The 27,976-nt window shown below is 42.1% G+C and overlaps 1 protein-coding gene and 1 long non-coding RNA gene across 2 annotated transcripts in view; one reads left to right on the forward strand and one right to left on the reverse strand.

Moving 5' to 3' along the window:
* Window positions 1-27,976, reverse strand: part of COL4A1 (collagen type IV alpha 1 chain) — a 209,256-nt gene that overhangs the window by 129,874 nt on the left and 51,406 nt on the right. Inside the window, exon 2 of the mRNA XM_037896797.2 lies at window positions 702-752. Coding sequence (XP_037752725.1) covers window positions 702-752 — 51 coding nt within the window. The remainder of the gene's footprint in view (window positions 1-701; window positions 753-27,976) is intronic.
* On the forward strand, window positions 5,793-27,896 carry LOC122463764. The gene is made up of 3 exons (XR_006287393.1): window positions 5,793-6,188; window positions 24,276-24,370; window positions 27,674-27,896. It is a non-coding gene; the product is annotated as an uncharacterized LOC122463764 (long non-coding RNA).

Here is a 27,976-nt window from a genome sequence, read left to right on the forward strand (position 1 = left end):
CACGGACAAAAAAGAAAAATTCACAGAGACTGTGACCTGTCTGTGACTTTTACTAAAAATATATGTGACAAAATGGGGATCTGCGGGTCCCCACACCGCCTGAAGTGGGGCAGTTGAGCAGGAGCTGTAGGATACCCCTGCTGCCTGCAGCTCCGGGGGCCCCCATGCTGGCTGCCAGCTCCCGCAGCTCCCATTGGCTGGGAACAGTGAACCGTGGCTACTGGGAGCTGCGTGGGGGCATGCCTGAGGGCGGTCAACGTAAACAAAATTTCTCGCGGCCCGCCATCAGATTACCCTGATGGCCATGTGCCAAAGCTTGCAAACCCCTGGCCTATATAAAATTCCTACATGTTTTTATAAGAATCTGGTTCCCTAACAATAGGTCATACTTGTAGAAGTATGTATTTGAGTGTCAGCTGTGCTAAAAATCTTGTGCTAATATATTTAAAATTTAATATTTAGTAACCCCCATTTTTAAAAAGTTTCATTTTCACAATTTCTCTTAACAGATCCAAACTCTGTGCCATACGGACCTCACACTACCACAGTTTGGGCCTAAGAAGGGCTGCATAGTGTAGACCTACACACTAAGCAGTCCGCTGTGGACCCATCTCTAACTGCATCTCATTTATCTTCCAATGATTTTTTTGGTGTTGCCAATATAAGTGAGAAAATTAGACAGATACAGCTGAGATACTCACTTTTTGCCCTTTTACTCCACTGCAGTCACATTTTCCACAGCCAGAACAAGCCTGTAAATTAAAGAAAAAGGAATTAAAGTCTTGCATTTGGTGACAATTGCAATACATAACAAATAGTTAACCGAGAGGTGTGGGTGCCATACATATTAAAAATACAGCTGCCCAAAACACAGCACAAAACACTGAGCAATTAACTCCAGTGACGCAGCAATATTAGGTTAGTGTGTACGTTTCCCTTCATTTTCTCCATGTTATTTTGCTTAAGATAGTAGATAAAAGTGCGCTTTAGTAAAAACCAATTGTTTCAACTTTTACCAAAAAACTATTTGTTAGCTTTGAATCTTTATTTCTTGACATGCCATTTAAAAGTGGCTGACTTTTAACAGGATGTATGCTCACTGCGCATCTGGTAAAATGAAGGTCTCATTTTAGAACTACATAGGGACTCTCGGACTTACCACTGTCCGTGTTCAGAGCATTCAAAAGTTCAATAGTTTCAAAGAAAAAGCACAGTCTAGTTTTAGAGCCTGATCTGTAATCTATGATCCTGTTAATAAATGGCTGGCATTCTCTATAAATGTGTCTCCCCAGTTTGAGGATGAAGGGATTGTGTAACTAAGTTTTTTATGGTTAATTTTCTACTACTAATAGGGAAAATGTCACATTTACAGAACGTTTAATGCTTTTAGAAAGGCAGAGCATTTTTGTGCCTGTACAGTAAACTATTGTCCATTAGACTTACTAATATTAGTTCCCTGAAAAATAAAACAGTGTCATTAGCAGTCTTGTGATAATGGTAAGACAATATTTTTAACAGGAAACTAAAACTTTGTTCTCATCAACATAGTAAATTGTTATCTCCAGATGAACTTGTTTATATATTTTATGAAGTTAAATCTGAACAATAGCCTTCAAGACAGTAAGCTGTTCTTAATTTCACATATTGGAAATGGAAACAACTGCCAATGTTTATTGGCAGAGCAGTCACTAACTCCACAGATTCCAAGCCTGTTTGTTACATTTACTACTTTTATGCTGTTTTCATTGTCCCTTGTTTTTTTATAGCCTCTCCACCATTTAACTCAATCTCTAAAATATGAAGTAGTTTCAATTTATTAATAGCATGTTGATTGCGGTGATGGCATTGATATAAAGCAAAACATTAGTAAATATATGTATCAACCTTAAAATATTTTAAAGGTAAACTTTAAGGCAAAGAAATGTAACACTTTGACAGGCTATACAATCCCTTCAGGGCTTGATATGAAAACTCTTTAGGACAGAACAATCGTGCTGGGTTTTCTACACTTGACAAACCACTGCCATCTTTACCAAAAGTTCAGGGAATGCTGAGAAGCAGCAAACTAATGCTCCCACAGAAGCTCCAGGCTTCAAAGTGTATTCTGACAGATTCTAGCTAAGGCTTACAGGTTCCTGAGAGGGGAAATCCTGGAGAGCTGGCAGGTGGGAATTCTTTCTCATTATATCTCAACTGAGGAAAGGAAGCCAAGCAGCATTATTGACTTTGCTTGTCAGGACATTACATGAAACAAACCTTTTAAGGTTTCAGAGTAACAGCCGTGTTAGTCTGTATTCGCAAAAGGAAAAGGAGTACTTGTGGCACCTTAGAGACTAACCAATTTATTTGAGCATTACGACTTTTACTTCCTCTAGATAGGTGCCACAAGTACTCCTTTTCTTTTTGCAAACCTTTTAAGGTACACCATGGAAAAGTGTCATCTCCCTATCCCCAGCAGAGGGAGATAAGGATGTGCTTTCAGATCACAGATGCTTGAGGAGAAGAATTTCATATAGATAGTTTCAATAATTTTATTAAGATGATGTTGAAGTAAAAAGAAAATGGTACAGAGTTTAAGCATAGAAGTTTCTGGTTATCAGGGAATAAGGTACAGATTATCAAGGTGTGCGAAATTCGGTTTAGGAATGGGTGGCGTAAGGAATACATAATCTGCAATCTCCCTGATTGGGGGTAAAAGTTTAACGGGTCAAAGTACACACATTGAGATATGGGGGTATGTTGTTCATATAATGGCTATGTTCAGGTGTGGAGTATAATGAGTGGATACAATGATGAGGATGGATTTACCCTCATTTGGTGGGATTTAACGTTCAGTGAGTTTATGGTTCCAGTTCATATGGTCCAATGGAAAAAGTCTCTCAGTCCCTTTCCCATAGTTGATGCACGAAGTTGTACCGGCTCACACCTCCTGGTACTGTCGGTGGCCGGTGATGTGTTTGACGTAGATGTCCCTGGACCATCGGATGGTGTCTGAGACCATGAGGCGCCGCATGAGCCGTGCATAGCGTCGACCAACCCAACAGGTCCGCAGCACATGCTCGTTGCAGGGGTCCCAAGCGCCCAGGGGTCCGACGATCAGGGCATCCATCTACTAAATCTTTCATTTGTTTACATGAGCCATGAGCTGGGGAATATGGTTTGGGAGATGTTTTTATCTGAGTCAGTGGTAACTAAATGCATACAACTTCTAGGACATAATCATTAAGGGCTAAATCCTCTTCACAAAGCAAGGTCAAACTAGCATGCTGGTGTCTAAGGGAAGGGGTAAACCAGATATGCTGTTGCACGCTGGCTGCTGGTTAAAGGATTATGGCTATATGGTGTCACCAAAGCAATTGAATGCAGCAGAGCATACCAATGAGTCTTTTCCCCTTTGCCCTTGCTGGTTGTGAAGCAACAGAGGAATGGTTCTGTGGCTGTAACAGCCCTGAAGTTGCTATGTCTTTGGTGCATGGGAGGAGTGATCACTGAATGTATGTTACTGCAGATACACTGACCCACCCTGATCCTAAGCTAAAGAAACATGGAGCTGTTCTCTGCGGCAGTTACGGAGGCCACATCTCCTGCCTGAGTTCCCAGAATACTGCCCAATTCCCTCACATCAAACCTACCCTGATTCCACTCTCTTCCAAGTTCTCAGCATTGATGGGGAACTAAAACTAAAGCATGTAATACATCAGTGGGGCCAAACAAACATTGCTCCTCATCAAAGTTAAATAGTAGAGCAATATTTTCCCTGGGTAAATATGTCCATTTAAAAATTAAACAGATTAAGATTCACTTACTCACATGGAACACTTAGTGGTAATTTCAATTTACCTGCCAGTTTTTGTAACGCTGAAGTTTTTTGGTGTTTTTTTAACCCATTGAGTTTGTTCTTTTCTCTGATAACCTTCTTCCCGTCTCCCCCCTTCCCCCCCCATCATATTCAAGCAAAACCCAAAGTGTTTCTTTTAATAATGATCTAATGATATTTCAGGATTCCACTACTATATTATTTTAGAAATGAAGACAAGACATGAAAATCAACGCTGAGTTCGATGAGAGTAAAGAAAAGCGTCTCCTGAAGAACCAACATTACTGGCCGAAGCACCTGATCTCTCTTCCCTCTCTCCACCTGCCCGCCCCTGCCAGCCACTAGCTCTGCCATTTTAAGTACTGACCTTACTTGACCCCGTTTAGTTTCTCAGAACTGCTGAGATCACTGTGGAGGATGCATGGCTACAGGTCATACTTCCTTATCCAGCATCATTTAGAATGTTATCAGTAAGATCAACACATCTCTTAGACTCAAAAGCATGTTTTAAAAGCACCTGGGAATGTAATTAAAGTTAAAGTACGTATTATTCATTATAAACATCTGTTTTCACGTTAATCTTTAAATGTTGCTAATATTTTACATGCCCAGGTTTAGAAAATAATTATTCTTTTTTAAAAAAAATGGGGGGTTGTTTTTAAAATCAGAATGGCTAAAAGAATAGATTTATGGTTTGAGATACTTTTTTTTGTGTTCCTGCAAATAAACCACCTTTAATCTTTCCTGTCAAACTGTAATTTAACTGATTTTTAAATATTTTTAAAAATCTAAAATATTTAACACAGAAATATAGTCAGGGGAACTGGAGAATTGTGAACAATAAGTATTTCTCATTAAAAGTTTCTTAAGGATTTATAGAAAGTGCAATTACCGTGCATTAGCAGATCAGCCTATAAAAACTTCCAGAGGCAAATTTTATCTTTCTGAAATATACACTGTAATATAGTTCAATTATGTCAGCAGATCTCTTCATTCTGTGAGGAAAGCAAAGTTTGTGCTAGTTTTGGTCCTTTGATTTGCACAGTTCTGTGTTTGGCCCTACCCTGGGGTAAGGTGGGGGGAGCCTTCTATATGCTTCTAGCAAACAAGGTTTGCATTTAATTCAGACCTTTGCCCATATATATAGGACAGGGTTCTCAAACTTCATTTCACTGCGACCTCCTCCTGATAACAAAAATTACTAAGTGACCCCAGGATGGGGGACCAAAGCCTGAGTCCACCGGAGTCCCATTGCCCTGGGCAGGGGATCCAAACCCTGAGCCCCACCACACCGGGTGAGGGACCAAAGCCGAAGCCCAAGGGTTTCAGCTCCAGGCGGGGTGCCTGTAACCTGACCCCGCCACCCAGGGCTTCAGCACTGGGTGGTGGGGCTCAGGCTTCGGCTTCAGCCCTGGGCAGTGGGGCTTGGGCTTTGGCTTCAGCCCTGGGCCCCAGCAAGTCTAACGCCAGCCCTGGCAACCCCATTAAAAGGGGATCGCAACCCACTTTGGGGTCCCTACCAACAGTTTGAGAACTGCTGACACAGGTCTACAATAAAATGCTCTGTTGCCTGCAGTATGCTGTACTCTGGGCCAAAGTAGAGCACTTCACCAGAAACTCAGCGAGGTCCTGTAATTCAGGGAGGCACAGTTCCCCCCTGAGCAGACCAGAGTGAACTGGACTGTGTAGGCTTATGCAGCCTGCTCGCCGGCTGTGCTGGTAGCAGGTGTTATGATATTTGGGACTGTGAGGGGGTCTTCACCCCCACACAAGGTAGAGCAAGTTAAGTTAGATTAATTAACCCGATAGGCCGCACCCGAGGGAGAGACAGGGCTTGAGAGACTGATTGATGAGGTAACTCGCTGAGAAGGATCACACAGGGGTGGAATAAAGCCAGAAAGTTGGAAGCTAAAAGGGGCTGTAGGGGAAGTAGTCTGCAGTCATTCCCTGGCAGATGTGTTTAGGGCTATGACGTTAAGTAGTCTGCAGTTGCTCCCTGGGAGGAGGCAATTTAAGCTGGTAAATCTGGGGGAGCTAGAAGATGTAGGAAGAAATCCAGGGAAAGAGCAATAGGGTCTGGGAGAAAACAGACTGCAGTTGTGAGACATAGGGTCCCTGGACTGGAACCCTGAGTAGAGGGTGGGCCTGGGGGGTTCCCCTATCTGACACTGGAGAAGTGGCACAGACCGGGCAATGGAGCTGCCTGGGGCAGTCGTCTGATAGGATTCTGCTAAGGGAGGACTATAGTGACCTGGCTGGGGGGCCAACCCAGAGAGAGAGAGGTGGCAGAGCGTGCGAACAAGCACCAGAAGACGGTGTTGGACATGGAAGGAGCTAATCCCCAAAGCAGCCAGAAGGAGGTGCCCTAGCGGTGAGTGGACCCAGGCACTTTGCAAGACTGAGAATTCTGAAAAAGTTTTGTTCTTATCCAAAAGCACTATCAACCTTAACCTGAGGAACCCTGGCAAAGATGGCCACCACCTACCATGTCAGTGGCACTGAAGATAGGCTAGTCTCAGGGAAAATGGAAGGGACAGGTTGGGGATGGGGTATGGGGAGGTGCAAGGATGGGACTGCTGGGGCAGGAGGGAGGGTAATATGCTAGGAAACTGAACAGAAAACTCCTGATGAGCCTGAAAATATAGTGAGCAGGATGTAGACTGAGGGGGCTAAAGGGGAATGTGGCAAGCAGAAGGAGACTGAATAGTACAGAAGGAAAGGAATAGGATGTGGCAGAGAGGTAGAATGTACCCTACACGCAGAGGCGGATTAAGGTTTCCTGGGGCCCTGGGCCAAACCAAGTGGGGGACCCTGCCCCACTCATTCCGACTACAGCCCCACCCCCATCCCGCCCCTTCTGCCTGTGGTCTGCCTCACATCCCCACCCCTTTTCTTGCCCCTTTCTCAGAGCCCACCTCTGTTCAACCCAGGGTCCCCCCCCATTCCACAACCCCTTTTGCTCCTTTCTGCCCCCTGCACTGCAGCCCCAAGACTGGAGAGCTCTGTCCCTGCACCATGGCCCCAAGGCCACAGCAGAGAGTGAGAGCTCCTCCAGTCCCAGGCTGCAGCAGGGGTCCAGGTGTTGGGGTTTCCCCCCGTGACTCCCCGAACTTCTGTGGGGGACCAGGGTTGGGGCGCTAGGGCTTCTCCTGCTCCACCTGCCTGGTGCTTCTACAGGAGAGTGGGGTTGAGCCCCAGGGCTTCTGCAAAGGATGGGTGGAGAGCACTGGCGGCTTCCCTTGCTGCCCTGGGGCTTCTTCCAGGGATGGGTGGGGAGCGCTGGGAGCTTCCCCTGTCACCCCGGGGCTTCTGTCTGGGTCGGGGAGTGCTGGGAGCTTCCCCTGCTGCCCTACGGCTTCTGCCAGTGACGGGTCAGAGGCCACTGCGGGTGGGGGTGGGGGTGATTCTCCTGCCCCGCCTGCCCAGTGCAGCTGCTGGGGAGCCGTGTCAGAGCTCGGGGGCCAGAGCCCCCCAGTTGGCCATGGCCCCTGGGCACGGGCCCTGTGGGCAATCTGCCACTGCCTACATGCCTTGCCTATGCTGGCAATGGCATGTAGGGTACAAGTAGCTATCATCTGCAGTGAAAAGCAGGCTGCAGCCACACTGCTGCATGTAGCTACACATGGCAGTGCAAGGCTCAGGCAGGGGGAGGCACAGGGGAAAGGCTCTGACAGCTCCTTGCTGCCTCTCCCCTGCCAGAGCCTTTCCCTGGTGCTGGAGCCTTTCTTTGTAGCAGGGAAAGGGTCTGGCAGCAGGGAGGCAGCAGGATTGTAGATGCAGGAGGCACCTCTTGGGCATGTAGAGCACTGGGTGGGATACATAGCCACAAAGTTCAGGTGTGTCTTTACTTGCCTAAGCGGTGCCTCCCATCTATGCTGCTATTTATAATCATGCTAGGGGGCATGCAGTGTACGTACAATACATGCTGCTGTAAGTGTAGACATAGCTAGAGGCTAAGGGGAAATGGGGGAGGAGGGCAAGTGACTTACTGGGAACAGGTGAGAGACAAGAGACTGTGGGGAGGTGTAGCGTGAGAATGTGAGTGGAAAGCTGCCTCTCCTGTGGAGTAAGGGAACAGCAGCTCTTCACTCTCAAAGGGACAGGAGATGGTAGGTGAAAGACCCTGCAAGCAGTGAATTGGGAAGCCTCCATTTCTGTGTATGTTTTTGAGGCTGAATTTTGAACGTGAAATGGTCACATCTCATGTGGGCAACTTCACTCCACAGGAGATCTTTAAGCCAAACTCATGACCCGCCATGGGGCCAGAGGAGTGGAAGGTGTGCATCTTGGTTTTTGAATGTTTGGGATGGACAATACTGAGAGGCATGTGAGGGGACAAAGTTCCATCCCAACTCCTACCCCTCCTCCTCAAAGTGATGTTCAGTGAGGTGCAGTCAATGCTTTCCTATGCCAGGACTAACTGTGAATGGTGCTTGTGAAGGAAGCCCAAGTTGGGGGTTAGAAGCGGGAAGGAAGTCTCCTTGATAGTCTTTGCTGTTTTTCCTTGTAATAGCCAGCCACACAATCTGGCCCTCTAGCTTTGCCAAACACAACACAGGCCATCATAAATTATATGAAGATTCATCAGTCTTCATACAAAAGTGCAGCTTCTACCCAGTTTAGCACATCTAGAAATGTTATACAATATTTGATACTACTTGTTTCATCTTATTCCTGACTGTTACACACTAGTCACAAAACACTTATAAGCCCAGAATCAAAAGTTTACTATAACAATATATATTGCATCATTTTTGGATAAGTATTTCCATTGTCTGTGACTGTTCTGCAATGAATCATATTTGCAAATCATCTAAGTAATCTACCAATTTATACTGAGAATTTATTAAAAATGTTATCCACCATTTTATTTCACAGATGAAAATGCTATGTACAGATGAAGTATATTGCATGGATGAATGCAATCCATATATTAGGCAATTAACACAAGGCCCTTAAAGTATGATAATTCCACATGACCTCCTTGACCGAATCTCTCATTTTACTGAAAGATGTGCAAAAACTTAGCAACACCATTCCCTATCATAGACGCAGCTGAGAAGGCTCAAAAAAGCTGCTGCAGCAAATGTCTCCAATAAATTGTGCTCCATAAACTAGCTCCTCATACATCTGTTTCAGATCCTCAACTACAAAGAACTTGTACACTTTGCTTAATCTTCCCATTTAAAGCCACTTTCCTGGCACTTTGGGGGATGGGGGGGAAATCAGCCATAGCAAACACAATTTGGTTTGGGGATCTGTTCGTGGGCATTTTTTGAGAACAGTCAGATTAACACTTTAACGTAGAGACTATTGCCAGCCCCTAAAATGCACAATTTATACAAATTTCCACAGGTAAATAAAAAGACAGAATCAGCACCTAGATAATTACCTATACTACAGAAGTAAACAATTTCAAGAGTAATCATTACAGGTAGTATTTATAGACTGTTTCTTCCAGTAGAGGTTGTGTATCCACATCAGCCAGCCTGCTTGCTGGCTAGTTGGTTCAGGGCCACATTGTGCTAGGTGCTGTAGAAACACATATTGAAAGACAGTCCCTGCCCCAAACAGCTTGCAATCTAATTTAATACAAAACACAAAAAGGAACTGGGATGAGGTTAGCAGCGGTAGGAACATGTAGTTATATAGATTAGCTATGTGCACAACTTGTTGGTTGCATGTAATTCAAATCATATTTGTTCTAGTTTACTGATAGCATTACTATTTTATCTTAAATCTGTATAAATAAAGAGCAGAAATCGAGAAAAGTTAATTCCACTTTTAAAGTGTTTTTGCTTGTGTAGTCAGGTGGTGTTGGGAGACTAAGCCAAACTTTCATAACAAAGCCTAAAAACAGGTGAAACTTGCCCTTGTTTCATTACACACTTGAAATTTTGGCCTGCTAAGATTCACAAACCTTTCAGTGAATCTAGGCAGAGCTTTGAGCAATTATCTCAACCCTCACTATTTGTATTACAATAGTTCCTGGAAACCTCAACCTGGTCAGGACGCCATTGTACTGGGTGCTGTACAAAGACATGGTAGAATTTTTAAAAGTATTTAGCATTGGTTTAACTCTGTTCTCATTGAAGTCAATGAAAATCCCATCCACACTTCCTACTCCAATTTAAATATGAGATATAAGTGCGTGAAGTAAATAGGCATGCAGGCAAGTGTGTGACAGTCGGATAACAGTAAAGATAGCATATTTTTGCATATGAGCTGTGTGCACTATTCACAGGTGTAATAATTCTAACAGTAATCAGAAAATCTCAGCTTACCAACTACCCATTATCAATTGATAGTTTCCCATAGACATTAGACTTAGGGATTGAATCATGGTTTGGGGTGAGAACTACTTACAACTTGATGAGTCCTTCCCTCTTTTTTTTTCAATCTTGAAACTGGGCAAAACTTGGCATTAGGTTTGATGGTTTACTAGAAACTTAAGCTCAGAAGAAAACTATGGCATCACAAATTCTCAGACTAAAGCAAAGAATTTCATGAACTCCTGTGAACTGGAGCCTCCTAGTTTCGCACTGCTCTAGCTATCACTAACACTGATTAGGGATTATGTTATGTGAATTTTATTCTGACAGTATCCCTTTAAACTGGCAAAGGCAAGATTTAGAGTCAAGGCTATTTACAGCAGACACTGTAGCTTGAAATCATGCACAGTTGTGAGATCTCTGGTGTACCAAGGATTATTTGTTAGAGAAAGGGCAGTTTTATGTTTGCATTTCCAGGCTTTGTGTGTGTATGAGTCCATCCTGTGGGGGATCAGGATCAGACTTATTTTAATATAACACAGCATTCAATTCTACCCACACTTACAAAGGTATAACTCCCATCTAAGTGACAACAGACTCAGGTCCATAATTGTCTGTGTTTCACAGCCCACCAAATAGGGAAATATGGAGGTGCTGCCAATGAAGCATACTTATCTTCTAAATTCCTTTCACATTCCCTGCTCTATTTAAAAATGTCAAAATAGCTTCCTGGCAGTATTACTAGTCCAGTCTTTACCTTGTAGATATAACTCTATTGAAATTAACTGAACTGTTCTCTCATACACCAAATATGATGGTAAAATAACGTTGGAGGAGATTACTGGGATACTCAGATTAAATCCTGTAATGTTTGAGTTTTTTCTTAACTGATCTGATTTCCCATTATCTTTTTATGAAGTTGTTAAACCTTGTACTTCAGAGTCTTAACCATAAAGAGCAGCACAAAAAGGAATAACATCTTGATGTTATGGAAAAATACAAAGTTCAATATTTCTAGGATTATTTGTATTTATTTTAGATTTTGGAAACAGTTAACCATACTGGCACAGGATAGTCATCATTTTTCAGATGAACATGCAAGCAGAGAAACATCATTTCTATATCCCAACACAGTGCATACGCAAAAAGGAATCTTTATTTTAGAGAGACAGAAAATCAGCTATTGGAGATGATCAAGGTGGACCACGCTTTACAGTCTCCAACTTATCTAGACTAGGATAAAAAGGTGTATTTTTAAAACGTGTTATTTAACAAGTTTTAAACACATTTTAAAATACTAATGTAGACAGAGGCAAGTTTTATTTTATCATGTTAGCTGGTTGAGATGAACTCTAGAACAGTGTTTTTCAAACCGTGGGTCACAACTCAGTACTGGGTCACGGCATGTCAGGCACTGGGTCGCCTTGCTCTGGTCAGCACCACCAACTGGGACGTAAAAAGTCCCATTGGCAATGCTGCCCAGCTAAGGCAGGCTAGTGACTATCTTTTCCGACACCGTGCTGCGCCCCGGAAGGGGCCAACAGCGGAAACCGGCCAATGGGACCTGGGGGGCCATGCCTGTGGGCAAGAGTCGTACTCCTCCGCATAGGAGCCAGACCTGCTGCTGGCTGCTTCCAGGGCGCAGCGTGGTCCATGGTGCCAGGACAGGAGGGAAGCCTGCCTCTGCACCCCTGCTGCGCCGCTGACTGAGAGCTGCCAGAGGTAAGTCCACATCCCAATCCCCTGCCCCAGCCCTGAGCCCCCGCCCAACCTGGAACCCCTTCCTACATCCCAAGCCCTATCCCCGGCCCCATCCCAGAGCCTGCACCCCCAGCCCTTAGCCTTGCCCCCCTCCCACACTCCAATCCTCTGCCCCAGCCCTGCCCCTCCCACACCCCAAACCCCTCATCCCCAGCTCTGTTGGGTCGCAGGCATCAACAATTTTCTTCAACTGGGTCCCCAGAAAAAAAGTTTGAAAACCTCTGCTCTAAAACGAATGACTTGCCCTTCCTACATCACGGCTTGTGTTTCCTAACACTTTTAAAAATTACACCTTTTATCCTAATCTAGGCTAGCCCCAAGTGAACTCTGAAGATTAAGGTTTTTTATTTATAATTGCACTTGCCAGTTAGAATTGAACTGTGAAACTCGTATCAGATGCTTCTCCTTCTGGGTGGAGTTGATCCATGGAACAGAAGGGTTTTTTAGAAGGCCATTTTACACACACAAATGCAGCAGTGACAGACTAGCTGTGTATGCATGGGATGGGGGAGTGGCTCTGCACTTCTTGCCTGTCAAGGAAAAGGGAGGCTTGGAAGGGGACCATGTGCTCCTCAACGACTCATATTGTACCGGATAGTCTGTGCGAGGTTGAGGAACAACAGTGGCTGTTATTCCAGGTGAAGGGGTGAAAGAGCAGTGGCTGTGACCTACTCAGATACTGAGAGTGGGAATTCCACCCCCCTTTCAACCCTACTTAGTGGCCTATACAAAACCCATTTATTTGGGCTTTTTGAAGCACAGGTAAATTTCAACTTCAATGCTCAGAATGGTTGAGGAATGAGAATTTATGCCCTACCTTCACTTCACAGTACTGCCAATTGAAGAAAGGCTGAAGGTAGATTTAAAAAAAAAAAAAAGTTTGAGCACTGTTCTCTCTTCTTAAAATCATAGATTTGAGAAGTCTATAGGGGCAATAAATAACTGTGAGGGAATGGAAATTTTGTTTTTTATTTTCACAAACATATTGACACTTTCTCCTGTACTTGCTCCTCTACTCCATAAAATAACTTGGCAACTCATATTCATTCATCTCCTTGCCTGTTTTCCCTGCTAACTGTGGGCGGATGTTAATTACTGCTGTCTGGGGAACTGCTTTGACCTGGGGACTGGTTATGGGTAATACAGTTTTTACCTGTAGGTCACTGTTTTAAATTCTGCTCTAGTCAGCAATAATTGAAAGTTGCTGTCGCATGACTGCTGTTCAAAGCTCATGGTTGTCTCAGTTCAATTCTTCAGAGGTCCAGGGTTCATGTAACTTTAAAGAGAAAATAAAACTCACCCACACAACTATTGCGATTGACAATAGCTGGCAATCTCAGAAGAGAAATTAAGGCCTGAATGGAAAAGGAGAATTAACAACACTTTCCCTCTTCAGATTATTTCTCTGGATCACAACTGCAAGTCGGGACAGCTTGTGGGACAGCTTCCATTGCCATTGTCAGTAGAATCACAGAAATCTTCACTCTGTTCTCAAGAATACATTTTTCTAGTGTTGTGTCTAGCCTAAATGCAAACATTCCAATAGATGGGGCTTCCCATAATGTCCGTGTACTGTGGACAAACAAGGCACCTCAGTTTCCAGTTTTGTCAATTCTGTACCTCCCCACATATTAATATAAGAAACATCTAGGCACTGTATCAGAGTCTAGTCCAAACTTCAAATAAAGGCAATATTTAAAATATCTGTCCAGTTTTTAGAAAACAAATAGATTACAGCTATGAAAATTATATGGAATGTAATAGGAAATTCTAAACTTTCTGTTTAGGTTTAACTATTCTGTCAAATTTAATGGAGAATTAAATTAGTGTTACAGAATTCTACAGGATGCTTCCACAAAACTATAGACAGCATAGAACTCTTCCATCAAAGATATTTTTTATTATTTATTTTGCCATATGGGTGAAGAAAATATCTTTTATCTAAACTTTAGTAAGATAGAACACTGTATTCTGTAAACTGTGCAGTAATTGATAAATCAAAATATTTACTGAATTTCAGAATGTGAGAGATTTCAATCCTGGTCCTCAAGCACAATTCTAAGTATCTAATTGATTACTAAATGCTATCAAGGTCTCTCTGACATCACTATTAAAATATTTTTGCTTTTAAGAAATTAAAATGACTATCACTACATACATAAAATATTATTCCATGTTTGCTAGTGTAAACTAATTATGGTTGCCAATTGCCAGTTTATCTAGTTGTTTTTAATCTCATTTCCTTTTTAAGAACTCCAGTTTAGTTTACATTTTCAAAGGAGAAGTATGATTTGGATACTGAGGCATTCCAGCAGGGATAGTCAACAGGCAGACCATGAGCTATATCTGGACTACCAGATGCTTTTGAAAGGACCCTGAAATCTTTTTATTTACTTTATCATTTTTTTTATTATTTTCTATGGAGTCTGGACCTTGACTATACCTTGACCAAGAAATTTAGACTTTGACAAAAAATAACTGACTAACCCGGCATTACAGCAACAGTTCCTGATCAACAATTCAGAATCTTAGAGACTAACCAATTTATTTGAGCATAAGCTTTCGTGAGCTACAGCTCATTTCATCAGATGCATACTGTGGAAAATACAGAAGATGTTTTTATACACACAGACCATGAAAAAATGGGTGTTTATCACGACAAAAAGTTTTCCTGCTGGCAGGAGAGTGGGGTGGGAGGAGAGAAAACCTTTTGTCATGATAAACACCCATTTTTTCATGGTCTGTGTGTATAAAAACATCTTCTGTATTTTCCACAGTATGCGTCCGATGAAGTGAGCTCTAGCTCACGAAAGCTTATGCTCAAATAAATTGGTTAGTCTCTAAGGTGCCACAAGTACTCCTTTTCTTTTTGCGAATACAGACTAACACGGCTGTTACTCTGAAATTCAGAATCAGTGTCTTCTCTTGGACTTGCTTAGATTTTTCTTACATTTACTTCAAAGCATTTTCTCAAATGCCTTTGAAAAGACACATATCCCTTTGTAATGTAAGGAAACTGTTAAATCAGATTTAATCATTGTTTGTTTGTTTTTTGTATTTCACAAAGAAAAGTAACAAGGATCTTTTTATATGCTGTCTTGGTGGCTCAAGGCTCTGCACAGCACTAAGGCAACTTCTGTGGCTGCTGGATCAGTCTCTTCAAGTATTATTGACTACTCAACCTTGGATGCTGCTTTCTATTCCACAAATGTATTTCCTTCCATGGAATGTGGTCTGCATTCTGCCCCGCCCAATTGCTATATTCAGCCTTATACATGGGGCAGGAGCAAGGGTTTCCCTTACTTGGCTGACCAATATTAGTAAACAGGGAGGGAATAAATTTAAAATGATACATTGGATCCCAAGCTGAGCTCTAAAATAGAGGGTTTCCTCTTGGCTATCAGTCACAGAGGCTAAATATGCTGGTTGGCAAGAGAATTCTCCTGGCTGACCACTGTAAAGTGATGTGAAGACCCATCCTGTGGCAAAGAAGGAGGGAGTAAACTTCAAGGAAACCTGTGCTCAGGGCTGGATTTAGGGGCAGGCTACCCAGGCAACCACCTGGGGTGCTGGGCTTGTGGGGGTGCCGGGCTCAGGATGCTGTTTTTGTTGTTACTGACAGAAGGGAAAATAGAATGTTTGAAGTAAAATATTTGTTATTCTGTATGTGGATTCATTTTTCACTAACTTCCTAGAATGTTCTGAACCTTTGTAGAATCTCGTGGAACCGTCCAGACTTTCTGAGAACTACATCTTCCTCGAACCTCCTAGAATGTGGTCAGCCATGCCCCCATAGGTATAAAAGGGGTGGTGTGTTGCCATCAGTCAGCAAGATATAAAAATGAACTGAAGTGAGAGCCCAGCTGCGATATTGTGAACCTTGTTTTATTGTGTTACTGTGAAAGTGTACCTGTGTTTTAAGACTTGGAGAGTGTAAGCAGTGACTAATAAAGGACATATTTAACGAGACACCAAGACACTGAGACACCAGAGATATCCTATTGAACCCCTAGCTATGAAACAATATAAAAGTTTCTGTAAGCTTAGAGGAAACTATTTTTTATTTGATTCTATATGGCATGAATAAATAGAGATTTACAGATCCTAGCATGCAAATGTATGGTCTTATATGACAGGGATATATCTTGCATGCAAATTGTGCATCAAAGTCATGAAATGGGCTACAAATGCAAATAAAAATAAGTATCAGAGGGGTAGTTGTGTTAGTCTCTAGCCACAAAAAACAATGGGGAGTCCGGTGACACCTTAAAGACTAACAGAGTTATTTGGGCATAAGCTTTTTATTTTTTATTTTTAAATAAAAATAAGGTATTCAAAAGTATAATACATAGAGGAGGGGGGCGCCAAAGATGCTCCTTTTCTGGGATGCCATTTGGTCCTGGACCAAGGTATGGCGGTAGCGAACCACAATGTAGGAATGCAGTTAAATATAGGAAAGGACTGTTGTGCTTAAAATCATGTCAGGTGGTCATGGCTTACTTTAGGATGGACTCTGCATAATTCCTCAGAATAGACAATCCCTTACTGAGAAAGCTAATGCATTCTTGATACTGCAGCAGTGCACATGGAGTGTAGAGATCCCCAGCATGAAGCCCAGCCCCATGGACTGCATTTTGTGTCTCCTGATTTGACCCTAAATACCAAAATCTACAGCCCTTACTCAAAAGATACTCTCCCTGACCTCCATGGGAGTTTTGCCTGTGCAAGGACCATAAGATTTGCCCCTAAAAGCTTTTATAAAAAGACTAACAGTCGATTTGTTTGCAAGTGATCTTTAGATACAGAAATCAATAAAACCATTTAAAAGATTTCTTCATTAAGACAGATAATACAGTATCCCGCCCATAGTCCTATTTTCCTTCTACAATAAATCAGAAGCGCTCTTTAAAAATTGATGATTTAATTACAAATGCACATAGAAACAATAACAACTTTACTTCAAAATAGATGAAAGAATTGTTAATGCTTCTTTGCACCATGCAGGAGGCAATTCTAACTATTTCTTCTGTAATACAAGGCATTCCAGCTACATACTTTGTCTGCCCAGTAAACTCAACAAAATTCTCTAAAACTGTTAATCAACAGTTAATACATTCTGACCAGGAAGTGCAAGGTATTCCGTCAACAGTAGTAGCAACTACAACTTTTCAACATCTTTGTCAAACATTGGACTTAAAAGGGAAGCAGTGTGTTTAGATTACTTCACAGCCAGCCAAAATCTACTAAAAGACTAATTTTCATTTTATAAGTCTACTTTCCTTATGCATAGTTCAAAGTACTTACAAACAGGTTAACCCTGTGAAATACTATCACTGCTACTATACAAATCTGTAGTAAAATAACACAATGGAAGATTAAAATCATTGTTCCAGATTATTGATTACAAACACCTGCACTTCAAATTTCTTTAGTAGCAAACAGACCACACTAGAAGCACCATTTCCTAAACTTAATGCTTCCTGATTTGCATTTGCAAAACTAGGTTATAAACCTAGAACAGAACGCGAAGTGGGTGGGGGTGACGGGGAGTCACACAAAGGGTTTGTTACATGCATATCTCTAGCACATGCAAAAGGGGATGGGAGGGTACAAAAGCCGCATTTGCTTTTGTCAACATTCCAGTCAGCAATGCATCTGGATTTTTTCTTTCTCACAGTATTTCAAATTCAACTCGTAACTTAGCCAAGAGATGATGCCTATTTCTCTTGCCTGAGAAAGTGAATGGCTGTGTTTCATTTTTCTTCATGTCCAGATTAGCATACTGTAACTGCTGCATGATGATCTGAACTTTTCAGAGCACCCTGCTTAACACTGGATATATTTCCAAGGGCCAGGTCCTAATCTTTGAGATCCCTTATGAACTAACACATGGCTATTTTTGCAATCCTGCAACAAATTATATCCTCTGTTTTAAAACCATGCAGTGTTTTCAGAGCACAATGTAAACCCCAGCATTTTACATGAGCCTCCTCTTAGTATGAAGATGAAAGCTGAAAAGGTAATCTTCTGTCTGAGAAATAGACAGAGAGGAACAGAGATAAGAATAGAAAATAGAAAAAAAATAGTTTTTCTTTGAAAGGCAGCTTGGAATGGGGTGTCCACTCTACACAAGCTATGAGGGGGTTAATGTGGGCCAGAAGGGGCCAATTAATCTTAGATGTGGCACCTAGAAGGGAATGAGGAAGAGGCTACAGGGAGGAGGTCTGTAGTTACTGCAGAGGGAAAGGGAGTTGGCCAGTGACATGGAGGAGATCCAGGAGGAGAGTAAACTGTGAGTTTGTGCTCTGGACCGGGGAGTCTGGCAAGAGGCCGAGAAGGATGAAGCGGCCATGGGGAGCAGAAGAATCTCCAAAGATAGGAAAGGTGACAGAGAGGTGGGGTAGGAAGGAGCCCAGCAAAACAAAAACAGGGTCTGAGACTGAGCAGACCTGGGTTGCTAGCAATGTTCCCAATAATTTTTTACATTCACATACGGAATGAATTTTGTTATGTGCACCAATAGGGAGGTGATGTGTTGCGGGGGTGGGACTGAGCGGTTCGGAGTGTGGGAGGGAGCTCAGGTCTGGGGCCGAGGGTTGGACTGCAGGGGGGTGAGGGCTCCAGCTGAGGGTGTGGGCTCTGGGATAGGGCTGGGGATGAGGGGTTTGGGATGCAGGCTGCCCCAGGGCTGCGGCGGGGGGAGAGGAATCCCCCCAGCCTTCTCTCACTGCAGCAGCCCAGGGCTGGGGGAGAGGAGCCTTTCCCCGCTGTATGCCTGCATTGCCCTTGATAGCCTGCTGCGCAGCCATGCAGCTTAGAGAGAACTTAGGTTACTAGTGATCATATCCCTGAGCTGGAACCTGGAGTAGATGGCAAGGCTGGATTCCCCTACCAACCACTGGGAAAGTGACACAGACTCTGGAGACCTGGAACACAAGACTGGCTGAAACAGAATCAGACAGCTTGTCCAGTGGGCCTTTGTTATTCTGAAAGGGGGAAACTAGTGACTTGGCTGGAGGGCTGAGTAACAAAGCGGGAACACCCTGAGTCATGGAGAGAAGGACCACACACACACCCCGAGCAACTGACAGAAGAGGGTGGGTGACAGGGCAAGAGCTAATTTCCAGACACAGCCTCAGGGAGGTACCCTTGTGGTGAGTGGACCCCTTTACACAGCTGCAGAATCAAGGAGTATGGCACAGTATGATCCTTTATGGACAAGTTTAATACAACCATTAATTCTGTATTTATTTTTCCAGATTATTATAGTGATGGGAACATTCTTAATGCTTAAAGATCGCCAGCTACTTTGGGGGCACATGACCTCAACAGCCCCTTTCCTCCTTTCCCAAGAGTACCAAGTGGGCTACAGCACTCCGCTGGATTTCCCCAAAGCAGTAGCTCTTTAAGAAGGGGCTGACAGAAACCACGGAAGGAAAAAAATAAAATTATGACTTGGAAACAATGCAAGTTAATATGCTGGAAAGGGGGGATATCCAAATACAATTCAATGGATGTGAGAAACATACAAAGCAGTACTGTTGAACAAGGCAAATTAGTAATAACTGACTGCGAATCTGATATGTTTCCCATGTGATATGGCAGCAAAAAAGGCCAGTGTTGTTTGAGGCTGCATATGCAGATACACCACAGAGCAAGAATGTAATAGGCCCTCTCTGTATAGCTATGTGCAACCCCACTTAGGCTATGTCTACACTGTGAGCTAGGGATGTAATTCCCCATGCAGAGTAAAACCTGTCTGAAACCAGTGAGTATATACTTGGCACAGCTCAGCTACCCATGTTGTACTATGCTGCTATTTATACTCATGCTAGCTCAATAAGGGCTACTGCAAGTATGTGTACATGAGCAGGGGAATCGCACCCATAGCTGGTAGCACAAACATAGCCTTCATGTGTAGTATGTTCACTTCTAGGCACCTAATTACTAGATCTATTTGAAACACTGGAGGGAATTTAGAGAAGAGCAATGAAAATCAGTAGAGACTGGAGTGACTTCCCCTTTTAACCCTTACATGGGTACATAGGAATTTTCACACCGGTTTGCAGCTCTTCCTATACAAAATATGCTCTCTGTTCCAAACAAACATTTTGGACTGAAATGGGATTGATAAAGGCTAAATGAGTGATATAAGCACAGTTTTAATGAGTCATTTGTGTGAATTTGCACCAAAGCTAATGACTTTTAAGCAACATATTTCCTCTTAATTTGTTCAATACAATTATGGTAGGGCTTCTAGTTAATTAGAACTCTTTGAAATAATTCATTTTTTTTATCCCTACCCACATTATTTATCCAGCCGGCTTAGACACAAAAAGGCTGGTCTTGTCAGTCTATGCTGTATCTTTATGGGATTCGCCAAAATTAAAAACATCCACATTTTGAAAAGCCGGATTAATAATAATTTAGAGGTTTGAGCATAACTAGGGTGGAGTGAAACAGTCGCAGGACATCTTTTTTTAGTATGTAACATTTGCCAGCGGCTAAAGGAAACAAAATTATCAGTCTTCTCTATTTTTTTCTTGTTGACTAGACGGGAAGTTGGCAAAATCTGAACTCGTAAAAAAACAGATCATAAAATTTTTATTCTACTGTTTGAACTGCTTATTGTGTTTGGTAAATAAAAACATGTTTCATAACCATACAGGGAAAAGTCTATTTTTTTGTTTACTAACATACTAATTAAACCTATTTTTCTGCTTAAATAACTTTTATAGCACAAACTGAAATACATTTAAAACTGAAGCTGAAAAGCCATTCTGTTCTATAGCAGTTTTGTGAGTGATGGGAAAGACAGAGATATAAAATCAGTCCGTTGTCAAAACCCGCATTCCACATATGGAGGTCAGTGTAAGTACACATATTGATCAAAGCAAGAATATGGCCCTAAATATTTGTACATAGTTTATTTAAAACAAACAAGTTTACTAAAAAGCACAACTATTAGACTTCTTTATGTTTATAAACAATAAAAAGCAGCCATACACAGGCTCCAAACACTCTGCAGTTATTTATACTGTATTTGGTTTGTAATTGTAATCAGTTCACCCATCTATCAAGTCACAGTTCATAACTAAATACTAGCACCCCCATTCATGATCAAAGAAGAGATTAAACAAATGGGCCCTGCACCATGCTCTGAAAGTTGATAAATCTAAGCTAATTCAGACAAGGGCAGGACAGCAATTTCAGAGCTCAAGCACCCTTACAGGGGTCTTCAGGCGGCCTGTGGTCTATTTATATAGCACCAAAAGTGTGCTTAATGCTTAACAAATAATTAGGAAGACAAGATCTGTCATAAGGAGCTAATGGTGTAAAGATGAAGCTGGGACCCAGGAACCCCTTTAAATCAGTTTTGGAAAAGACATTTAACCTCTCTTCCATTAGTTTTCCCATGTGTAAAATGAGGATAGATACCTTTCGCACAGTGGTGTAATAAGAATTACTCAGGGAGGTCTGTAACGTGCTTTGGAGATAAAATTTATACAGCAGTTTCTATTTTCTAATCATTACTACATTAGGGGGCAAAGAGACGGAAAGTTTAATTCAGGTAAATCAGCAGCATGGCAAATTCCAAAGGGATGTGACATCCTTGCAAATCAAGCACCAGCAGGACTGATCTCTGGCAAGGTGCTTAAGATAGTCTGATTTCCAGTGATGGACACAAACTGAGTATACAATCCTGTTGTGCCACTGATGCTTTTGGGGCCGGTGTGATTGCTGGCTGCATAGTAGTTGTCATAAATATAAAGGGAAGGGTAACCACCTTTCTGTATACAGAACTATAAAATCCCTCCTGGCCAGAGGCAAAACCCTTTCACCTGTAAAGGGTTAAGAAGCTAGGATAACCTCGCTGGCACCTGACCAAAATGACCAATGAGGAGACAAGTTACTTTCAAAGCTGGGGGGAGGGGTCGGGGGGGGGGGGACGGGACAAAGGGTCTGTCTGTCTGTGTGATGCTTTTGCCATGAACAGATCAGGAATGCTCTTCAGAACTCCTGTAAAAAGTTAGTAAGCAATCTAGCTAGAAATGCGTTAGATTTCTTTTGTTTAATGGCTGGTAAAATAGCTGTGCTGAATGGAATGTATATTCCTGTTTTTGTGTCTTTTTGTAACTTAAGGTTTTGCCTAGAGGGATTCTCTATGTTTTGAATCTGATTATCCTGTAAGGTATTTACCATCCTGATTTTACAGAGGTGATTCTTTTACCTTTTCTTTAATTAAAAGTCTTCTTTTAAGAACCTGATTGCTTTTTAATTGTTCTTAAGATCCAAGGGTCTGTGTTCACCTGTAGAAATTGGTGAGGATTTTTATCAAGCCTTCCCCAGGAAAAGGGGTGTAGGGCTTGGGGGGGATATTTTGGGGGAAGACGTCTCCAAGTGGGCTCTTTCCCTGTTCTTTGTTTAACATGCTTGGTGGTGGCAGCATAGGGTTCAAGAACAAGGCAAAGTTTGTACCTTGAGGAAGTTTTTAACCTAAGCTGGTAAGAATAAGCTTAGGGGGTCTTTCATGCAGATCCCCACATCTGTACCCTAGAGTTCAGAGTGGGGAAGGAACCTTGACAGTAGCATTCCTTGGTACACACACTTCAGAATACGATGGTCTTTCATTCTTAGAATATGTTCATACGAAGAAAGCCACTGAAACCAAATAAGTGCTGATGGAGGACAATGCTAGGTTCAGCTTCAAAATCCTCATTTCTGATCTTATCCTGCCCCTGATATGGAGCAACTGATGGAGATGATGAGAATTAAAACAGTAATTTGGTGTTCTTCAGAGTTCCTCGGTGCCCATGTTTCACTTCCATACAACAGAGTTGGTGTAACTGTGGTTTTATAGCTTTGTAGCAAGCTTGATGTCAGGACGTCCCCACGGAGGCCGTTAAAGGGACCAAAACATGGTAGCTGCTGCTATACAAAAATCTGCATTGTGAGCATCCTCCAGCACTTGCTATAATGCTGCCCAAATATTTGACAGCTACTCAATGTCCTGTTCGGACAGGTTAATATTGAAATGATTATAATCTGGAGCTGAAGGCTGATGGTAATGGACATGGATTTAGTTTTATCTGGATTAATAATCAGACCAATATGCGCTGCTTTTTTGCCCAACCAGATCAGCCTTCAGCTACAGTGATTCACCAAACTGATCCAACAAGACAACGTCATTGGTATATTTTCAATACCTCAAAGCAGAATGGTGTTCAGCTCAATGCCACCAGCAGCTGACTCCTCAAGCTTATCTGTCAACCAATCAGCATCTATATTGAACAACAATGGTGACCGAGCACTGCCTTGCTGAACTCCTGTGAATCTAGGAAACCCTGCTGTGTATCTGCCATTGACTCAAACACAGCTTTACGTTCCATTATAGAATTCTTTTATTAATAACACTATCTTCCCAGGAATGCTCATCAGATCACACAGTACCTCGATGTACTGAATCACAGGCCTAAAGGAAGTTTATAAAAAGTACTGGCATCACTTATTAAATTCAGTCATCTTCTCAAAAAGTTGCATCAGGGTAAACATCTGGTCAACAGTGGAATGACTAGATCTAAAGCCACAGTAGGTACCCGGCCTTTGCATCAAAGTGCATCACTGATTTGAAACATTAATAGGGAAGCAAAGACGTTCCTGGGACTGACAATAGTGTAATACCTCTGTATTTGCTACAATCAGCCCTATCACCCTTTTTTGAACAGAGGTAGAACAAAAAATTCAGGTAAATGGACTATACCGAGACAGCAACTAACACACATCAGCAATAGAGGTCACTCAAATATACAATCAACTCAAAAGTACGATAGAATAATCACTACCTTCTTTTAAGAACTTATTACCTGCATACCCATAATACCCAATGGAAAGTAAGTCTTAACATAGTTTTAATCCTCTCTAACATGACAGTAGATAGTTCATAAGAAAGGATATATCTACTCTGACTCTCCAAGTCATTCTGATATTCAGTGTTTAACGTTGCCATGGATTTTTATCTTTCTAAGGCCTCTGTCACCTTATATCAGCACTGATATAAGCAGGTGTGGTATGTAAGCAGTTATTGAAAGCTATCAGGTAGGAAAATAGACAGGGTATAAAGAGCTCCACAGATCATCCTTAAAGGAAATATTGTGAGCCAGATTCTCCACTCACACCAATTTTACAATGAATATATTTTCACTGATTTCAATAGAGGCACTTCTGATTTGAGGCCGTGTTAGTGAAAGAAGAAACAGGCCCTGTCTCCAGGCCAGTTTTGCTCTGCCCTCTTCTTAAGAGACTCCTGTCGGTCACTCCCAACTCTGTTCATCTAGGATATTACTATTTTAAAAATACTTTTCACTATTTTAATTATTTTGTTCACATTGTTCCAGAATGTTCTGACCAGCTCCTGTTTGTTCCAGATCTTTTACAGAGAATTGACCTGACCAAAGCAATCAATAGTGATGTGACTGCAAGAATGGATGGGCTTCTGAAGTCTTTTCACCAGACTCTACTGGTAATGATGCATAATGACAAAGCTTCAGATGATGCCTCAGGTTACAGAAAACTTCAGGGAACTCAAAGGTGCTGAAGGAGAGAAATGTTCAAGGATCTTTCTGGAGATCCTTCCTGTCCCTTGAGTAAATGAAGACAAAAGGTCCTGGAAATGGATCTCTGGCTAGTTATGTGGTAATGTATAGGATTTTGGTTATGTGGAGCATTGGTGTACCTACTATGAAGAGTGGAGGACTGTACAATTTGGATGCCATCCATCTCAGCAAAAGGGGAACCAATCCTGTAGTGGATAGACTGGCTAAAGTAGTCAGGAGGGTGTTAAACCAAGAAAAAAAGGGGAGGGTGGAAAGGGGGAACAAGTGAGCATTCATTTAGCACAAAATGAGGATGCCAAAAACAAAATGAATCAGGACACTAAGAGGTACAAAGAGAAGAAATTATTTAAATTGCCTATACACCAATGCTCGGAGCATGGGTAAGAAACAAGAGGACTTGGAATTACGTGCTTATGAATTTAAATTCAACCTAGTTAGTTGGCTGGAAAGATCCATATGACTGGAATGTTAAAAATACTGGATATAACTTCCTTAGGAAGGATTGAGTGGGAAAAGGGGGGGTGGGATAGAACTCTATGTCAAAAATAGCATTAACTGTTTCAAAGTCACTAACTCAATGTTCTAATAGATAAAAAACAAGATAGGGTACTCGTTGGTGTCTGCTACAGATCACCAAGTCACCCTACAGAACAGGAAGACTGGCTCCTTAAGCACCTATCTATAATGTATAGCGGAAAAAACCTGCAGTATCATATGACATGCTGCAAATACTAAAATGCCCTTGGAATTTCTAAAAATTATTGATGACAATTTCCGAACTCAAAAAATGCTGCAGTCAGCATGGGGGAATTCTATATTAAACCTCATCTTGACGAAGAGAAGAATTGATCACAGAACTAAAAGTTAGTAGTTGCTTAGGTTTCACAAAGCTGAAATCAAAGCCAAAGCTTTGGGAGAAAGAATTTAAACAGCAAATTGTGAATGAAACATGTCTACCTGAATCTATTTACTATGGTCCTTCCTCCCATACATACACAAGTGTAAATTCATGGCAATTGTACACATGTAAAAGGAAAGCCATCAGATGGTGTGTCTTAGGCAAATTTCTAACCTGGCGGAGCCCATCCTTCTCCAGGCAGTCCCCTTTTACTGGCCTTTTATGACATGCAGGAGGAGCAGTGGGCCTATTCTGTCCCTGAACCCACAGAGAGAGACATGGATCCCTACGGCAGAACTTGAATGGAAAATTCAGGTAGTATGGATGAGATACTTCCATAAAATCCTGGGCATCTCCTACTTCAACCATGTCACTAATGAAGAGGTCTGCAACATCATCACCCAACACGCTGGGTCATATGAAGACCTCCTGACGACCGTGAAGAAGCACAAGCTGAAGTGGTACGGCCATGTAACAAGAGCATCTGGCCTATGCAAGATCGTCCTCCAAGGGACAGTACAGAGGAAGAGAAGAAGAGGTAGACAGAAGATGAGATGGATTGATAACATAGAAGAGTGGACAGGAATGGACTTTGCGGAAACTCAAGCACTGACACACAATCATCACGGGTGGAGACAACTGGTTGATTGCTCATCAATGATGGTGCCCCAATACAGTTATTGGAGTGATGATGATGATGAAAAGGAAAGAACATCATCTCTATGCACGTTAGAAAGACAAAGATTTCATAAAAGGGGAAGCACTTTGTTTGTATTTCAATGTTAAAAGTAAACTTGTTTACAAAATACAATTTTATCTTGAGGTTTCGACACATTTGGAGTAAACGTTTTAATTTTTAAAAGCTCCCACATAACCCATTTTTTTGTTACTATAAGCAAAACAAACATTGACAATATCGAGTATACATATTTTCAGCAAATATGGTTTCAAAATGATAGCTGTAAGCAAAATCATGCAAAAACTTATCATGATACTTCTTTTTGATGCCAGGACATCTGCAGAAATCATATTAAAAGTTCAGAACATCTCATTCTAAATGTTACGTTTTTGGCAGTATTTTTAATGGACCAGATGTATTCCCAGGTTGCTCTCTAAGAGAGCACACTTTTTTTAACTGCACATCTAATGAGTGGACTTTTAAAAACCATGAATTTAGCTTGTTACAAATTAAAGGAAAACTCATTATAATGTAAATATATTCTAAACCTCCTTATCTATTGTTAAAGTATAGTAAATCATTAACAAAAACACTCCAATCCTGCAAAGGTGTAAGCGTAACTTTATACACATAAATAATCAGGGTTGGATTAATGCACAGGCAAATTAGGTACACGCCTAGGGCTCAAATTTGGGCAGTGGCCATTGTTTTGGTGGATTTGCACACAAACTGAAAGACCCTGACTCACTTGAATGAAAGGTGTTCCAGCCTAGCTCATGGGGTCTCAGTGCCACTCAGGTTTGACCCAGCTGCCCCTTCATCATGACAAAGGAGTGGCCATGCCAAATTTGAGTGAGTGGCATTCAAACCTGGTACACAGGGTCACAGCACTACTCAGGGATGGCCTGTGTGCCCTTCTGTCATGGTGAGCAGCACCCTGAGCAGCAGTAGCAGGATGAGCAGCTGGTCCTGCTAGCCATCCCAACTGAAGCAAATATACTGTATGACTGTTCCTATTAAAATTAGGGGTCCAGAAATTTATGTTTGCCTATGGCCCAGTAGCGGGTTAATCCAGCTCTGTGAATAGTGTCATGCAGTGTTGCCAACTCTCACAATTCTTACAATATTTGGTGTTATTTTTTAAAAATGGAATCATGTAATTATAAAAGAATTAAGTTTCTAGGTCTCCTCGCTATGGAGAAAAACTTGAAAATATGATCCCCGAAGACTCCAAAACCCAAAGGCAAATAAAAAGAACTAAAATTTTATTTTAAGTCAATCTCATGACCTTTTGGGGCCTTACTTATGATTTTTGAAAGCTTGCAGCAACACTGTATTGGGAGCTACTTTTGAGTGTTGCTACTCTTGTACTAAACATACATTTTATCCATTGAGCACAAAAAGCTAATCAAATACAAGAATTTAATCTTTTAGGGCAGATTCAGTCCATTTTATAAAACTATTGTGAATATTTTAAACTATTCAAAAGCAATATTAACACTGGTAATATTAGCAGAAGTTCTGCAAGAGACTCAGCAACTTATACTCCTGGGGGAATTCTGCACCACTGCACAATGCAGAATTTTACAAAAATTAATGATGGGCGCACAGAATTTCCTTTTTTCCCCACAGAAATGGGCTGCAGAGATGCTGATGCCAGTAGAGGATGCTGGACCAGCAGAACCCATCTTGCAAATAGAAGATTAGCCAGGGGGAGTAGAAGGGAACTGGAGAGTTCCCAGCAGCTGCAGTTCTCAGCGTGCCCTGAAGGAAGAAGGTGGTGTCATGCAGGAAACTCCGTGCAAGCCCGGGACCCAGGCAGTTTCTCCCTCTGGTCCCTGGGCTCTAGGAGGGTAGAGGGTGTGTGTGTCTGGGCCGGTGGGCGGGGCCCACAGCTGTGCTCTGTGGGGTGGGGGTGAATGTCTGGGCGGTGGG

This window comes from Chelonia mydas, chromosome 1 (genome assembly GCF_015237465.2).
Source record: "Chelonia mydas isolate rCheMyd1 chromosome 1, rCheMyd1.pri.v2, whole genome shotgun sequence".
Taxonomy (NCBI): domain Eukaryota; kingdom Metazoa; phylum Chordata; order Testudines; family Cheloniidae; genus Chelonia; species Chelonia mydas.